This window comes from Bubalus kerabau, chromosome 10, assembly GCF_029407905.1.
Source record: "Bubalus kerabau isolate K-KA32 ecotype Philippines breed swamp buffalo chromosome 10, PCC_UOA_SB_1v2, whole genome shotgun sequence".
Lineage (NCBI taxonomy): Eukaryota > Metazoa > Chordata > Mammalia > Artiodactyla > Bovidae > Bubalus > Bubalus kerabau.
The window spans coordinates 73,474,114-73,492,508 of record NC_073633.1 but is presented as its reverse complement, the minus strand read 5'-3'; the positions used below and the strand labels follow the sequence as shown (position 1 = coordinate 73,492,508).

At 43.5% G+C, this 18,395-nt stretch overlaps 1 protein-coding gene across 10 annotated transcripts in view; it reads right to left on the bottom strand.

Moving 5' to 3' along the window:
* PELI2 (pellino E3 ubiquitin protein ligase family member 2) overlaps positions 1 to 18,395 on the bottom strand; it is a 194,595-nt gene that overhangs the window by 168,380 nt on the left and 7,820 nt on the right. The window contains exon 1 of one of the 10 annotated variants that reach the window (XM_055538141.1): positions 15,989 to 17,535. The exons of 1 other annotated variant lie outside the window; for it this stretch is intronic. In XM_055538141.1, the coding sequence (XP_055394116.1) occupies positions 15,989 to 16,134 (146 nt within the window). In that variant the 5' untranslated portion in view covers positions 16,135 to 17,535. Of the gene's footprint in view, positions 1 to 5,453; positions 7,145 to 8,816; positions 9,063 to 15,842; positions 17,536 to 18,395 lie in introns of those variants that run through there. 8 more of the 10 variants (XM_055538137.1, XM_055538143.1, XM_055538147.1 and 5 more) reach the window with 8 other exon arrangements.

Sequence of the window (18,395 nt, the reverse complement as noted above, 5' to 3'; positions counted from 1 at the left end):
CTGCGCATTCTTCTGGCCTTCCTCTTTCACCCACGGAAAAACCAGCCTCTCCTGAAAAGTCAGCCCCTAACTCGTCCACTTGGAGAAGGAAATGGCAACCCACTCCAGTGTTCTTGCCTGGAGAATCCCAGGGATGGCGGAGCCTGGCAGGCTGCCGTCTATGGGGTTGCACAGAGTCAGACACGACTGAAGCAACTTAGCAGCAGCAACTCGTCCACAGACCCTATCGGCTTTAGCGCGTGCGTATCATCAATTTTTCCCTGTCTTACGGTTGAACCAAAATTTCAAACTGAAAACACTGAGTCCTCGGCATAACATTAAAAACTAAAAATAATTTCAAGCCTTCAACATTCTCTTTCCCTGCTCATTCCATGGGGAGGGCTTGACAAAGACCCTCCTAAAGAGGGTTGGCTTCTCCTTTGTCCTTGGCATCCTGGAGTGTAAAGTGGGCCTTAAGAAGCATCACTACTAACAAAGCTAGTAAAGGTGATGGAATTCCAGATGAGCTATTTCAAATCCTAAAAGATGATGCTGTTAAAGTGCTGCACTCAATATGCCAGTAAATATGGAAAACTCAGCAGTGGCCACAGGACTGGAAAAGGTCAGTTTTCATTTCAGTATCAAAGAAGGGCAAAGCCAAAGAATGTTCAAACTACCACACAGTTGTGTGCTCATTTCACATGCCAGCAAGGTAATGCTCAAAACCCTTCAAGCTAGGCTTTTTGAAGTATGTGAACTGAGAACTTCAGACGTACAAGCTAGATTTAGAAAAGGCAAAGGAACCAGAGATCAAATTCCCAACATTCGTTGGAACAGAAAAAGCAATAGAGTTTCAGGAAAAAAACATTTACTTCTGCTTCACTGACTAAGCTAAAAGTCTTTTACTGTGTGGATCACAACAAATTGTGGAAAATTCTTAAAGAGAGGGAAATACCAGATCACCTGGCCTGCCTCCTGAGAAATCTGTGTGCAGGTCAAGAAGCTACAGTCAGAACTGGACTTAGAACAACAGACTGGTTCCAAATGGGTAAGGAGTACATCAAGGCTGTATATTGTCACCCTACTTATTTAAATTATATGCAGAGTACATCATGCGAAATGCTGGGCTGAATGAATTCCAAGCTGGAATCAAGATTGCTGGGAGAAATATCAACAACCTCAGATATGCAGATGACACCACCCTTATGGCAGAAAGCAAAGAGGAACTAAAGAGCCTCTTGATCAAAGTGAAAGAGGAGCGTGAAAGAGCTGGCTTAAAACTGAACATTCAAAAAACTAAGATCAGGGCATCCAGTCCCATCACTTCATGGCAAATAGATGGGGAAAACAATGAAAACAATGACAGACTTTATTTTCTTGGAATCCAAAAATCACTGCAGACAGTGACTGCAGCCATGAAATTAAAAGACATTTTCTTCTTGGGAAAAAAGTTATGACCAACCTAGACAGCATATTAAAAAGCAGAGACATCACTTTGCTGACAAAGGTCTGTATAGCCAAAGCTATACTGGTTTTTCCAGTAGTCACGTACAGATGTGAGAGTTGGACTATGAAGGCTGAGCACTGAAGAATTGATGCTTTTGAACTGTTGTGTTGGAGAAGACGCTGAGAGTCCCGTGGACTGCAAGGAGATCCAACCAGTCAATCCTAAAGGAAATCAACCCTGAATATTCATTGGAAGGACTAATGCTGAAGCTCCAATACTTTGGCCACCTGATGCAAAGAGCAGACTCATTGGAAAAGACCCTGATGCTGGGAAAGATTGCAGACAGGAGGAGAAGGGGGAGACAGAGGATGAGATGGTTGGATGACATCACTGACTCAATGGAGACTCCGGAAGATGGTGAAGGACAGGGAAGCCTGGTGTCCTGCAGTTCAAGGGGTCACAGAGAGTCAGACACAATTTAGCGACTGGACAACCACAAAGAAGGTTGGGATCTCGCTGAGGGCTGTGTGGCCTCTGCACACAACTCTTTAAAGCAGCTGCCTTTACCCAGAAACTTTCAAAAGTAGCTTCTTCCCAAACAAAGTCATTTTTAAAGATTTGCTTAAAATTAATGTCCTTTTCTTTTTAGCCTTCACCGTAAAAGTAAAATACAAATTAAGGATCCAGTACTGTTGTATTGACTCTGGCTTTTGCTACTTTTAAAAAGTTCGATTAGTTTGCACCTAACAAGAATATATTCAAATGATTCATTTTAAGCAACCACTAGTACCACGGGGTCGCAAAGAGTCGGACACGACTGAGCGACTTCACTTTCACTTTTCACTTTCCTGCATTGGAGGAGGAAATGGCAACCCACTCCAGTGTTCTTGCCTGGAGAATCCCAGGGATGGCGGAGCCTTGGTGGGCTGCCGTCTATGGGGTCACACAGAGTCAGACATGACTGAAGTGACTTAGCAGCAGCAGCAGTACCATTTTAAATCATTTAAAATAGGTACCCAGGATTGGAAAGAGTTTGTTTGTTTGTTTTTATTTGGGGGGAAGAGGTTGTTATTACCTATTCTTTACAAATCCTAAAGATATTAATGGGAAAGATGCATCAGTTCTGTAAAATTACGAACTTTTCAAACGTAAGTACAATCAACTTAGATCTGTAGGTGGAAGAGACACCTGCTCTGAACGACATGCTTGACGCATGACTCAGTCATAACCAACTGGGCTGCATCTTTGTTTCACAGATGTGCACTAAGATTTCAACAAGGAAGAAATGAGAGAAGGGGTGAGGAAGAAAAGATTCTTTTTCAGGCAATTACTCATTTCTGATGAAAGCAAATTTAAGCAGCAGTGACATGCCTCACCAATAACAAGCTTCAAATACTAAAATCCCACCTCTCCTTTTTAATAGGGAAGCTGGTGGGCACCACCCTCTCCAAAGACAGGAGCTTGATTTACCAACTAGAAAGCTGACTGACCAAATGGGAGGAGTGTGTGATGTGATTATCGTCAGGGCTTCTCCTGGCCCCAGCTTTTCTGTTTTTCATCTGTGCTAGGGGAGTCTCCCTGGTTACCAGAACTATATTTTTAGAAACTTAACTTTAAAAAAAAAAAACTTGCAACATGGAAGAACCACGACAACAAGGCAAGCAGAAACCCAAAAACAGGCTTAAGTGAAAAAGGCCCTTGGGCACTTGACTCAGAAGTCAATCTAAGATTTAAAACACAGACCAAAATACAAAGGAACCCAAAGGAAAGTAAAGGAAACAATGGGAAGAGGAGGAACAGAGCAGGAAAAAGGAATTGGTTCAACAAACGATAATACAGCAATAAACCAAAAACTACAGTTTACTCTGCGTAAACTCTGCTTAGTAAATAAGCAACTGCATACACAAAACACAGACTACTAGTTTTCATTACAGTTTCATAACCAGTCTAAGACAATTAAATCTTGAAACCACCAAATACAGAGAAAACCCAGTATTTTTCAATCCCACTCTGTTCTACCTCACCAGCCCTGCCTCGCTCTCTGCCCCTCCCCCAGCCAGCACCACACCAAGGCCAAGGATTGGGTAGGTTATGCCCTATGATGCAGGGTATCTGAGAAGCCAGGCCTACAGTTAGGTAATTAAGGATTCTGTGGCTTATCCAATGAGTCCACCTCCACCCAGCTGTCCCTGCAATTGTATTGCCTACATCCTGAAAATCCCTTCAGCTCCCTTCGGCCGGACCAGCTTGAATCCCTTGTAACCCCCATCCTTTCCCACAGCCTCCCTACATGTTTATCAATTTTGTCAGCAGGAAAGAAGAGAAAGCCAGGCTGGGAAAAGGCACCTGAGAAAACAAACACACCAACAACACAGGAGAAATAATTATTTCAACATGAACTGAGTATTTCCATAATCATGCTATTGAGACTTCAAACAAGTTGTGTGCATGTACAATAGACATTACTAGATTGACAAGATATTGAAAACAATTTGCTCACCGTATCTTTTCGTTATGCCACAAATCAAGTACAGTTGGGAATAAAATGAATACTGTTTTAACTTGATGGATCACATCTTTACAACTTTAATACTTCGTCATTGTTCACACATCTCTGACAATAAAACTCCAATTTTTCTTAAATGTGCCAAATAGATCATTTTATGAAGTTTCCAAAGTCAGAACTTTACAAATTCAAATTTGTAAATACCCTATTACACAGTATTTCTGTAAAATAGTTGCCGTTTCCGTCTTTTTCTGTAGACAAATAATAATTCATGAATATTTTTCAATCTTTGAAAGGTAAAAAAAAAAAAAAACCCTCAGAACCACCTGTACTTTGATTTGATTTAAAAGTTCTAGGGAATTTCAAAGAGAAGATAAGTTCAAATTCTGAAAGATGCTTTGCTAATTCCACGGTAGAACTAAAACTCTGAACAGAAGATGCTTTGTGTAAAATACACAGTTTGGGGTTTCAGCACTTTCCGCTAACTACATGTACAATTTTCAAAGAACGCTCCCGAACTTACTTCTACCTACTCATGAAAATGACTACTCTAAACAAAAACAGCCAGTTCATGGAGAAAGCAGTTTTCTGAGCATTGTGATGCTCTGATGAGCACAACACACACACAGGCTGCTGGCTGACAGGGGCAGGCGGTATCCATTGGAAGCCTTGAGAGCATAGAGCAGAGCTCAGGGAGCACCCTCCCCCAGCGGACACTGCCCAAGGGAAGCAAACATCCTGGGGGCCCCCAGAATCCAGAGAGGTAAGGAAGTGATGGTCAGAGAGGAACTGCAGCCCAGAGCAGATCAGCTGGCCCTCACTTCAAATTGAAATGTCTGCAATCGAGTAACATTGCTACAAGAATAATCCAATCATCCCTCTAACAGGTTTCTGAACTCTTCTACAAAGATCAATCTGTTTACTTCCCTAAATAAAGCATCTTGGCAACTTAAACTTGGAACAGTTTAAGATCTTAAACCCAAACCACCAGCCTCAAATCTGATCACACGGATAACCGCCATTTTTAACTTTTTTAAACAACTGATGGTAAAGTTCAAGATCACACAGGAAGGTTAGTAGCGGTTTTTCACACACAAACAATCCTGCTAAATACCCCGAGAAGGTAAACAAGCACAAAACCATCTTTTCTACACGTGTACATCATCTTCAGCGGAAGAATCAATCCTAACACGCTCAAATCACAATATTCTGGAGGTGACAAGGAGACGGGGCCTGGGGAAAAGTGTGCTATTTTGGCCACAGAACAGGATCCAATGGTTCCCTAAGCTTCAGGCAGCTTAGGTTTTCATTCTTTTCCTCCACATTAATCCAGATACAAAGCAATTGCTTGTTTACACAGCTCACACTGCTCTTTTTTCTCTTATTATTCAATCCAATGACTAAAAAGAAATTTCTCAAATTTCACCTGAGAAAACCATCTTATTAGGCACAATCAACAGCCTCTCCCAAGGAAAGAAAAGTTACAGTGGGATTCTTAGGCTAATGAAAGCCATAAATCACCTTCTGGAAGAGGTTACAGACCCCATCTTAGGCTCCTGGCTGTAAACTTGATGCCCACATCTCCCCTGCAGTAAGTAGTAGATGAAAATTAGTTTTCACTGGGTGGGGGAAATTCACTTTGTTATCACCCAACCAAACCTTCCCAGCAGATGTAGGACCAGCCCCACAAAACCATCATCATCTTTATTCACAGGGTAGGGAAGCGCAAGACGGCTTTTCAAGGGGGAGCTGGAACACAGACTGACTACACTGGCGGGCTCTTCACAGGAGAGTCCTAGAGGAAGCTGCCAAAGGCCAACTGCCAAGGTCTCCCTGGAAAGGAATGCTCTCAGAGCGCACACCTATGAAAAGAGGGGGAGGAGGGGAGGAAAGGGAAGAGAAAAAGAAAGAGTAGAAGACAGACATTCAACTTCAGACTGAGACCACTGGCAGGCATCCCATACAAATTCCATGCTTTATCCATCAATTAAAAACACTTGGCACTCAATAAATTACATCAGAGGATGTCACAATCACCAAGGTCAGTGAGCTGGAGTATTCAATTATTATTTTTATTCTTGTTTCAACAAAAGGCATCCCTCTAACTGAACAGCCCTGGAGAATGATCTATCACATATGATAGCTCGAGCTTTCCTTGCTGGTCCCAGTCCTCCTCAGTTGAAACCCAGATTTAATCTCATCTTCAACAACCCAACAGATTAAGTGAAACCACCAGTGTAAACGGTTAAAAATATAATCCGGCAGTTAGCAGTGATGCTTCTAAATTATATGCTCTACAGAAGCAAATGTGTTTCTTTTGTTGCCACACGATCTAAATCCAGAACCTAAGGGCTCTGATCAAAGAAGCTGAGGACCTCAACACTCCACCCCACCTCCTGGGAGATGCTGGAAAACCCAAATATGCAGAACGTAAGGGCACCAATGAAGCCCTTGGCCAACAGAAATGCCGTCCCTACAGTCGGTCTTATAGAGAGCTCAGTTACCTTTAACATTATTTTTATTTTAAAAATCTAACTTACAAAATGTTTGAGAAGCACTGCAGAGGATTCCCTTGAGTTCCAGTTTTCTGCCTTTTAAATTTACAGTGTATTCAATGATTGCTAATGTTAAGAAGGATCAACAAGGCAAGCCTAACTCATCAAAGACAGACTCAAGCAGACTCATATTAGATTTGGAATAGCATCATCATGAACTGGAGTATTTTTTTTCATCTTCTACAAATCTTAAATGTCCTCATCACAAGAAAAAAAATGTTAACTATGTATAGTGATGAACGTATAGATTTACCATGGTGATCATTTCACAATATATACAAATATTAAATCATCCTGTTGTACAACAGAAACGACTATGTTATACATGTCAGTTTGATATCACTTTTTAAAAATTTCCTCTACAGGGACTTTTGCTTAATCATCAGTTAATGCAAAACTTCAATGGTCCTTAAGTATGCCACTCCTGAAGCATTCTATTTCACTAGCTCTGTACTGTATAAGACTGAGGTTACACGGTTAAAATTACTTAATAAGCAGAAAATGAAGCATATTGTTAGTCGTTTTTTAACCCAGTTACTTCTGGTACAGACGTGACAAGAGTTCCAGCTTTTGAAATATATCCTACCAGAAAAATAAAGGCTGTTTTCAACTTAATAATAGTGACTATGTATAGCTAATATATTTATAACACAAAGCCAAAAATGTCAACTCTTGGAGAAACTGCACTTGAAACAGATCTTCAGTAATAAACTGACTCATCAACCAGCATTTCACCAAAAACCACTGAGCTACCGTCTCTAAACATCATTTCTCATTCTGAGAAAACATGTGCAATTTTTAGATCATTGTTTTATTAAGAGCAGGTGCCAAATAATACACCAGAAAGAAAATCAACAAGGCAAAAATAATCAGCCAAATACCATAATGCAGTCTCTTGTTCTAACCCAATCAAAACTAAATGAACAAATTCATTAAGCCACTTTATAGAACCACAAGTCACAAATCATACGGACTGCAGCTTACTGCCAAAGAGCTGTGCACACGCTGAGAAGCAGACCATTTCCTTTCTCCTTGCTGGTAAGTCATGAGTCAGCACACTGCTCACAGAGCCTGGCTTGTGTACGTTTGATACTTAGAATATAGCTTAGGGGTTGCAGAGGTACCACAAAGGAGGTTCTTAATACAGATAATAATAATAATGTATACCGCCAAGCTGCTCTCCAATGGGTAGGTAATTTTTTAAAAATATCACATTTCCCTTTTTATTTGTTATAAATCTCATGAATAACCTGAATTTTAGACATTTCATTATCTATTATGGTCCTGCTAAGAACTGGAGTTGGAATGGAGAAAGGAGACAAATATTCATTGGAGAATTCTAACTTCTAAACAGCAGGCAGGGTGGGAAACTGGAGTGGGACGGGGGCAGAATAAAAGAAAACCAGGGAAGAAAGATGGCTTGTACCCCCTGCTATACATAACTCTCCCCAGCAAAAGAAACAGAGTTTAATGACAAGATTGCCAGTTCCTCGTGATAATGATTTTTTTTTTTAAATAAACAAAGAAAAGGAATGAAAAAATAAACTCAAGTTGATTTCCAGAGCACCCCAGCTGTCTTGCTTCAAATATATAACGAGCTGTACTCAACGTGGCAGAATGGAGGAAAAGTCAACAAACAGCAAGGATGTTTGTAGGGACATGAAAAAAAGAACACATTGGGAAATTGGCTGAACAGCAAACACTATACATATGTTATAAGTATAAAGCTCTCTAAAAATCACAAGAAAGGAGTTGGAACGGAGCAGATAAAGAGTGAGAAAATACACAAACCCAACCAGCATGCAAACACAAAAACCAGCTGTGATAAATATCAGTAAAGAAATAATGGAAAGAATACTTATCTGTGACTTCAGAGTGGAAAGATAAGAAACCAGAGCAACTAATTTTAAGTAAAAAAAAGATGTATCACCATGGAAATGTGTTTGGATCTGTTGACTTTTTTTCAGGAGATTTTTAATACTACATTTAAAGCTGAAAGCTGAAAATCCTGTCAGCTTCAGACCACATCTCTGTCCTCAGTCACTTTAACCCCTTATCTTTAAGTATAAAAGGAAAATTTTAAATCCACCATCATTTCAGGGCTAAACAATTGCTAACGAGTGTTCACCAGGTTCATGTATTGAAGAACTCTTCAATTTACCTTGGAAGATGCAAACAGGAGAACACTTTAAGGAAGCTAATTAAAGAAACAGAAATGCATGAAATACCTACTGAAAAGTAAATAATCATTCTTAAAAGCCGGATCAGGGAGCGAAGAAATGGGGGAAGAGACCATGCACATTAAAAGCTCACATTTCCAGAGCCACACCTTCTCACCCATACCCTTGACTGATCCACCAAGTGCCAGGTTGTAGCACAACGCTGGGACGGAGTGCAGAAAAGGGAGCCCCCAGCCCTACCCTGTCCAGGATCCATAAGGAAGGACGTCTACAAGGCACAGAGAGCTCTTGAGAAATAACTGCTCTAGCCTGCAGGAAAAGGGAGGAGGAGTCAGGAAGGGCCTCTTGCTGGAGATAACAGCTGAGTTCAATCTTAGCAGGTGAGCAGGATGCAGCAAGGAGAGAGAACCATGTGTGTGAAAGCAATTGAGAAAAGAGGAGAAAGAAAGTTCTATGAACATATAGTTAGTTAGAAGTTAGTGTTAGTCACTCAGTTGTGCCTGACTTTGCAATCCGATGGACTGTAGCCCGCCAGGCTCCTCTGTTCATGAAATTCTCCAGGCAAGAACACTGGAGTGGGCTGCCATTTCCTTCTCCATGAACACATAACGGGGGGGTGGGGGGGGGGTGGGCAAAATGGGGCTCAGAGAGTAGGCCCCAAGGCAAAGAAGTACGTTATCTTGGGCTTGACTGGATGTTTCTTGTGTAGAATTCAGTATTCTTCAAAGGGTCCTTTTCTCTAAGTACCTAAAATATGTATTTTCAGAAATCATGCCTTTAGCATACACACTAACCTTTCAGAGATCTTTTAAAGTCTTCAAACAGTGGCTAGAATAACCCTGAATAATTCTCCTCCCACATATCCTGTTAGAACAGAGACCTTAGAAATCACATGGCAATTCTGATTCTGCAAACCCCCCTCAAAAAAACAAAAAGCAGAATTTGTGTTAGATAATCTGTTAATCAATATCTACTGTTTTTAAAAATGTATATACATTTGGCTTACGTTAAATGTCTTTCTAACATTAATTAAATTCTCTTAAAATCAGGGTCAGTTAACTAACACTTCAAAAAACAGCCCATAAAGCATGTATAAAATGAAGTACATAAAATATTTTTGTGCAGAGACAATATTACAAGTGAATGTGCAAAAACTGAAAATAACATTAGCATCATGGATGATTTGTCTTCCTTCTTCCAAAACTGTCATTAATATTCTCTATACATCTTTTCAACATACAGCTTTTTAAAACTAATTCCATATTACCTGAATATAAATGGTCTGCCTCAAAAAAAAATCCATTTATGAATTTATCAGTGGAGAAAAGCTAAATGATTAGTATTAATGATTAGTGTTAACCTCTAAAAGTTACAAGAATCGGACACAAACTTAAAACTGGTTTAACCCTGGGAGAAATTGGGGTGAAATAAGTACACAAGCAAAATCGAAAAGTACGTGATTTATGGTAAACTAACATGGTGAGTAGTCAAGCGGATTTTTAAAAAACCCAATTAGATCAGAGAAAGATGCATTTCAGCTGAGAGTAAAGGGCCACAGGAGAACCTACCTCCTGAGGGAGGGCAAGCTCTATTGTCTGAATCTAATCTGAACAGAGGCAACAGGAAAAACAGGGGCAGGCATCCTCTGACCCTTTCAGGGCCCTGAAGGAGAGGAACACAAGGGGAAGTGTAAGAGGACAAGCCGTCACACTGTGAGGAGGGGCCGGCTCCCCGCGAGCTGTCGCCCATACCATTGTGTACCCCAGCCTGGCTGGTCCAGACGGGAATTGCCCGCCTTTCTACTGTGATAATCACAACTTCAGAATCTAATGCCAAACATGAAGCATTCCACCCTTCAGATCGTAAACAAAAGGTATTACCAATAAAGACATAAGATGTACAGGCTTTGAGAAGCCCAATATGGGCAATCTGAGACCCGGATTCAAATTGTTGAGCTTCCAATCCTTTACTGTTAATAACTGTGCAGGATCCTAGGTGAAGCTCAATCTCCAGGCATTTCTGCTTCCCCATTTCTCCAATGGAGGTGGTGACATCACCTCCTCTGAGGGCCCAGGAAACTCAGCACCTGGCTGGCGGCAGGGATTGGGGCTCCCTAACAGGCATCATGGGGTCGCAAAGAGTCGGACGCGACTGAACTGAAACTGAACTGAACAGGCATCTCACACTGTGCAAGAGACCTGGAGTGCTACCTCCTGCAGTCAGTAGATGGTACAGCAGTTGAGAGAAGGCAGGAAAGGGAAAGCCCTGCTGGGACCCCCATGCTCCCTATAGAAAGAAAAGCCACTCCACCCAGCCACCCCTGAAGATAGGGTGAAGGGGAGAACTCCTCCTCCTCCTCCAGAGGATCCCCTCAGAGTTCAAGAAGCCAGCAGTTTCCCAGCATACTCAGAGGAGCTGTGCTATTTCTTATCCAACATGGAAGCTGTATGCTTAATCATCAGGGACGCGATTTCTCAACTAGTAAACCCAAAACAGGAGCTTTGACAGTCATGGGAGGTGAAGGTGGTGGGTAGAAGGAGGGCACACACAAATTATTAAGGTGATAAAGATTTGTGTCTTTTCTCTCCCCTCTGGGGAAAACATGAGTTGTGCTATTGTTTAATATTTAAAACAGTAGTACCTGGGCAGACAACTATTATAAGACAATAATTCAATCAAAGGGCATTCTAGTGTGTAAACCACTCAAGTTTCGCCCTTGTGTAGTTTATTACATTATCAGAACCTCCTGATTTAATTACTTCCCTGCAGAGCGTCCAAGTCTCTGCTTTTCACCCATACAACATCTAACATTGCTTATCAAGAGGCTATATTTGTCCTTCAGTATTTTACCATCTGATATCTTAGGATGTCTATTTGTTAAGGATATTTTTTTTTAGAAATCCTGGGTCATGTGCACCTCGCATCTGTAACAGAAAAAGCTTAACTGCCCTCACAGGAAGGTTGAAACTGAACAGCATAAAGCCACACCAGCTTCCAGAAGGGTCTAAGTCAATAGTTTCATCAAAGTCTTAATTGGCATCTGGTCTAAGTTAACACACTTAGAATAAGCAATTAAAAGGCACCGCACCTTTCCTGGCCTCCTCTTGGCCCTGTGCTTTTCAGATTAGCTCAACCAGCGCTGCTGCTGTACCAAGTTGTACTGAGGACCACCAGGGAAGCAATGGAGGGAGTGGGGACGGTCTTCCCCTTAATCAACACTAACAGGAAGATCAAGAGACAGAAAAGGAAAAAAATCAATACACAGGGACGTGAGAATCCAGGCAAATGCAGAGAGGAGAAGGGCTTGAAGCCCCCTTTCCAAGCTGTAAACAAAATACACACGTGAGCCTAAGTCATCACAGACAATGGCAAAAGAAGAGAGATTTCACCTGCCCAGGCTTCATTTGCTTAAAGTCCCTCTTCCCTGATGGACGATAAGCTCCAAGAAGGCAGGGACCACTCTGTTATCACCCGCTGTATGCCCAGCGTGAGAAGATGCCAAACAATGGATGATGCTCCAACTCTGTTTCCTTCCCCAAGGACTTCAATCCCCAGCCAAATCCTTCAAGGCTCCTAAACCCCACACCGTTACTATCACTGCTTTATAAAAATCCAGGCCAACTTTCAAAACTCTGCTCAAAGGCTGCCTTTTCCAGGATTTTTCCCCCAGTTTCCCAGCAATTCACATGCCTTTAACCTTCACCCTGTGGAGAGAATCAGGCTTCACAGTAATACAAACCTACCTTCCAGTCATGCCCTGCCACGGATAAGGTGAGTTACCTGAACAGAAGCCTCACTTTCCAAATAACACAATCTAACTCCTGGGACTGATTAAGAAACACAAAAGAATCTGGCACATAGCACATCTGAAATAACAGCTCCCTCCATCCATCTCTCCTCGACATCAAGTATAGTTTGTTGCTTAGTTATCTGTCTTGCCCTTAGATTGCAGGCCCCTGGAGGGCATTTCCTTATGTGGGTTCCTAAACATTAGATCATCGGCATCGCCAAAACAGCAACCATAACAGCATCACCTCACACAAACTGAGTGGGTAATGTTTACTGCATACGCTTAGATACTGCCCAATTTCTAGTATGTACAGTGAATTCCACATTTAATTCAATACATCCATGCTGCTGCTAAGTCGTGTCAGTCGTGTCCGACTCTGTGCAACCCCATAGACGGCAGCCCACCAGGCTCCCCCGTCCCTGGGATTCTGCAGGCAAGAACACTGGAGTGGGTTGCCATTTCCTTCTCCAATGCATGAAAGTAAAAAGTGAAAGTGAAGTTGCTCAGTCGTGTGCAACTCTTAGCGACCTCATGGACTGTAGCCTACTGGGCTCCTCCATCCATGGGATTTCCCAGGCAAGAGTACGGAGTGGGGTGCCATTGCCTTCTCCCAATATATCCATACATGTGCAATAAAATATATCCATACATGTGCAATAAAATATACCTACCTATACATTTGTATAGGTTTTAGTGTAGTTTTAGTATAGTTTGTTTTTCTTTTTTTAGTATTTATTTGGCCGCGTCAGGTCTGAGCTGTGGCATTAGGGGTCTTCCTTGCTTCGTGCAGACTCTTTCGTTGCAGTCCACAGATTCTCTAGTTGTGGTGCTTAGGCTTAGCTGCTCGGCCATATGTGGGATCTTCGTTCCCCTACCAGGGATTGAACCCATGGCCCCTACATGGGGCAGATCCTTAACCACTGGACCATTAGGCAAGTCCCTTTAGTGTAGTTTTAAGCTTTACAATCTACAAAATTATAAAAGCTACATAATATACCATTTGAGCATTTGTTTAAACTTCTTTTACACTTAGTTGATAAATTTTAAATGCAAAAGTTTTCATTTTATATGCATCAGTACTTCTGATTACAAATGACAAATGTTTAAACTTTTTAAACAGAATTTGAGGGAATTTTAAGATATTCCATTCACTTCAGCTACTACAGGAATCCTTTTTCCTCTTTTTATGTCAAGCTGCTTGCTCACTTGGAAGGCAGTCACTTGCAGAGTCTGTAGTTCTTTCTCTCCATCCTGAGGACTGTGTTCATGGCTAGCAGTTCGGCTGTCATACTGTCTGCTTCTGAAGGGAGAACACTAGCCCAGCCCACACTGCACCACGCCAGGCCACCTTCTGACATTGCTTGCCCCCAAGCCAGCACACAACCCATGGGGAAAAGGAGACCCAGGAACTATACTTCCTTCATACCACTGACAGTCACAGGTACAACTCATACAAATGAGCTCTTCATTGCCTTGTACCTGTAGGATGCTAGTACAGATGACCTTCCCACCTCCTCAAATCTCTGTTAGCTCTGTTATTTGATTTGGGTGGCCTTTAAAAGCTGGAAAGTCCATCATCCACTAGCTGTCCTGGGGTTAAAGCTGCTTATGCTCCAATCTTCCAGAAGCATGGTTTTCAGCTCTGCTGGGTCATTCTTCAACTGCCTGCTCTCAAAGAATTTCAGGAGATAATATTGATTACGGAGATTAATGAACGCAGAGAGACTCACAGATGACTTACACATAATAAACTTATTCCACAAATGCTTTTGTTAGCTAAGCTTTTCAGGCCATACAGTACTTAATGTTTGGAATAACTCATCTAAAAGGCTGAAATTGTGCTTATTAAAATAATCAATAACCTGAAAGAAACAAAAACTCAGTGAATAAATTCCCATTAGTCTGTCAGATGTGACAACTGAATCACACACCAGTGTAACACTGCGGTGTTTCAGTTGTCTACTGCTATGTAACAAACCACCCCCAAACACAACAGCTTCTAAGGACAACCAGCACTTGGAACTCATTGATTTGGCAGAATGAGAAGGAAATTGCTCATCTTTGCTCCATGTGGTGTGGCCCGGGCAGCTTGATGGGCCCAAGGAGCCAAGATGGCTTTACTCAAGGTCAGTTGCCTCAGCAGAGTGGTTGGAGTGGCTGGGGGCTGGCCAGGCCTCTCTCCTTTTGTAATCCTGCCAGGGCCACCCTCTCCAGCAGGGCAGTCAAGACTTCTTTACATGGCAACTGCCGTCTAAGAAGGTGCTGTAGACTGAATGTATATGTTGAAGTCCTCAGCCTCAGTACACTTCAGAATGTGAATGTATTGGGAGACAAGGTCTTTAAAGAGGTGTGTGCATGCATGCTAAGTTGCTTCACTCATGTCCAACTTTTTGTGACCCCGGACTGAAGTCCACCAGGCTCTGCTGTCCATGGGATTCTCTGGGCAAGAATACTGGAATGGGTTGCCATTCCCTTCTCCAGGGGATCGTCCCAACCCAGGGATCGAACCCATGTCTCCTGCATTGCAAGCAGATTTTTTACCACTGAGGCACTGGGGAAGCCCCTTTAAAGATATTAAAATCAAGGTTAAGTTAGGTCACATAGTGGGCCCTAATCCAACATGACTGGTGTCCTTATATGAGGGGCAGGGCCACCAAGGATGGGCACCTACACAAGAAAAAGTCACATGAGGACACAGCAAGAGACAGTCTTCTGCAAGCCAAGGAGGGAGGCCTCGGGAGAAACCCAACCTGCTGACACATTATCTTGGACTTCCAGCTTGCAAAACTGTGAGCAAGCTTCTGCTGTTTAAGCCACCCAGCCTGTGATGTTTTATTATATAGCAGCCTGGCAAATTAGTATAGAGAACAAAAACGGAAGCTAGAACACCCCTTAAGCCAGCATCCAAAAGTCACAGACCTCCATCACAAAGATGGTTCAGAGCAAATCACAAAACCAGCCCAGATGCAGAGGGAGGGGAGTCGCCACTTCAGAGAGGTCCAGCACGCAGGCCTGATTTGAAGATACTTGGGGGAAAACATGGGTCTAAGTTAAAACCCCAAGTTCTCTTATCTGATCTCCAACTGGTTGCAAATCCTACTGGGAAAGTCTGGTAATGTCCACCTCAACACACGGCCTTTAACTACAGTTCTTTCACTGAATGGTTTACAGAGTCAAACAACTGAATGCTTATTATGTGGAAATAGTTCAAGAATGCAAAAACCCTGTTGAGAAGCATACACAGTACAGTCCTCTGTTCTCTCCAGTAGCTCTCCTGCATACCTTAGACAAACAGCTATGGAGCAAAACGACAGACTCCATTCTGCATTCTATCCGAGAGCACGTTATAATAAAAGCCCCCAAACTCTAATGCAGTCGCACGTACCACAGCAAGGACCCAGTCTGTAAGTTTCTGGGGATCTGGCAAGAAGCACAATTCTTTGTGTTTGTGGTCCTTGCGCAAAAAGGGCCGGATTTCCTCAAGGTAATCAGTTCATCAATCAAGCGCTCCAGAAACCCCTCCTTGCTCACCCATCACAAGTTCTGAAGATAGATAGAGGCCCCACAACCCTGCAGCAGGAGGCACAAGAAGGCCAGGTACAGACTGAAGGAGGTGGGGGGAGGCGGGCTTTAAAGGCGCCTGGAAGGTGCTTGGAAATAGTAAACAGCTGTTCCATACCAACAGCCTGGAAGCCAAACACACAACTGCCCGATTGGGTAGGATTCTGCTAAACCAGTACTAATTAGAATGGGAGCACAAGGCTAGAGATTCTTATCCTAAACACAGAGCAAAAAAGCCGGGTATGAATGGAGTTAAGTGTTTGCAAGTGAAAAGCATTATGCAGATGGCTGGACATAAAACCTCAATCCAGAATGACTTGCAGTAGTCTTAAATCTGCTGCTGAAAATACCCCCAATGCATACTTATTAGGTCTGTCATCCAGGAGGAGCCTTGCACCCCAGCCATCGTTAGCCAGCAATAATGACCGCAGCCTTTCGGCACCACCCCTGTGCGCCGCAGTGCAGCTCCGGCAGCTGGTGGAACGGGAACAGATGGCCTGCTTCCCTTCAAGGCAGAACGTTCTGCAGGTGGCAAAATGACTGTTAGGTGACTGACAAAAAGAAAAACAAACAAAAGTTGAAACAGGAGTATCTGATGTCAGTAAAGTACATGTTTAGTATCGCAGGAAGCCTTTAACTTGGACCTTTCAGGTGGGGAAGGCTGTTTACAAAACTGCAGCTGTGTTCGGGAATCCGCGTTCCTTCCCAAGCGAGGTAAACAGTCCCTGAGCCCCAGAGATGAGGCTGAGTTGAGCAGGGTGCTGCAGTGTGCCGGAGAAATCCCACCTCCTGTGCACCTGAAAAGGTGTACCCCATACCCTAAGGGAGGAAGCCTGTCCTCTAGGAGAGAAGAACAAATCGTCTCAAGGAGCCCTGCTGCTGCTGCTGCTGCTGCTAAGTTGCTTCAGTCGTATCCGACTCTGTGCGACCCCATAGACGGCAGCCCACTAGGCTCCCCCGTCCCTGGGATTCTCTAGGCAAGAACACTGGAGTGGGTTGCCATTTCCTTCTCCAATGCATGAAAGTGAAAAGTGAAAGTGAAGTCGCTCAGTCATGCCCAACTCTTTACGACCCCATGGACTGCAGCCTACCAGGCTCCTCTGCCTGTGAGATTTTCCAGGCAAGAGTACTGGAGTGGGGTGCCATTGCCTTCTCCGTCAAGGAGCCCTAGAGAATGCAATTACCACCCTGAGCATGTGACACTGATAGACTACTCAGAATCCTATGGCCCATAAGAGTGGAACCCACCCAGCGCGACTTAGACAGGATTGAAAGTAAAGAAAAAACTGGAAAACGTTGGGAGCTCTCAGAGGATACAGAGTTCCTGTCTGAGAAATGCTTCCCCTGATTTTTGTATCTTCCAGGGCCCCACTACCCTATCCCTTGCACTTGACCCAACTAGTCCCCCCTGCCCTGCCACCCAAGCACTCTCTTGCCCCGTGTCCTGTGTCAGATTTCCCGGGGCCCTCTCTGAATTAAAGCTGTATCTACCAAGGTGCTGCTTGTCTGCACCGCCCACCTCTTGCACTTAAAGGTGAGCTCCCTGCAGGGCTGTCTACCTCACTCCTACTGTATGCAGCCCAGTGCCCAGGGCAGTGCTGCTCCTCGGTCAGTATTTCTGAGTCAGTGAACGAGTGGCAGCCCACTCACAACCCGGGACAGTGGTGTGACTGGACGTCTTGAGGGACAGGAATCAGATCCTGGCTGCCACATGCCTCGGCCTGAGCTTCTCCTTCCACCCGCCACTGCTGCAGCCCACTCTGCGGAAGTGCTTTCTCTGCTACCAGTTTCTGAGCTGACAGTTCAGCTACAGTCTCCCAGGCCCGTAGGATAAAGTCCCAAATCCTGCCGGGCTTGCCCTCCCACCCTCCTGGCCCACATGATTCATTTCAACCACTTTCTTCCAACCATTTGGGACTTTTCTCCATTCCTCAAAGGAGCATGTGCGCTCATCTTTGGATCTTAGAATACTGTGGGCCGTCCTCCTAGAGCAAGTGTTCCCTCTAACCTCCGCCTGGCTAGCCTCTTCTTGTCCCAGCACAGGGTTAGGTGACCCATTGTGCTCCCCCATCACAGCCTATGCTCTACACTGCTTTCTATGTAGGCTCCACGGCAGCAGAGATGATACCTGTCTTGTTCACTGCATCCCTTAGTGCCAAGGACAGCATCCAACATGTAGCAGATGCTCAAATATTGGTGGAATAAATAAATGAACTGAATATTTGTAATAGCTGTTCCCTAAAGGGTTGTGACAAGAATAAGACAGTAACTCACGTGTCTGCCTTGCCTAGCTATATCCCCCGTGCCTGGAAGAGTACAATCCCATTAAATATTTGTTGAATGAATAAATTCCTGGCTTGCCTGATGTAACCCCACC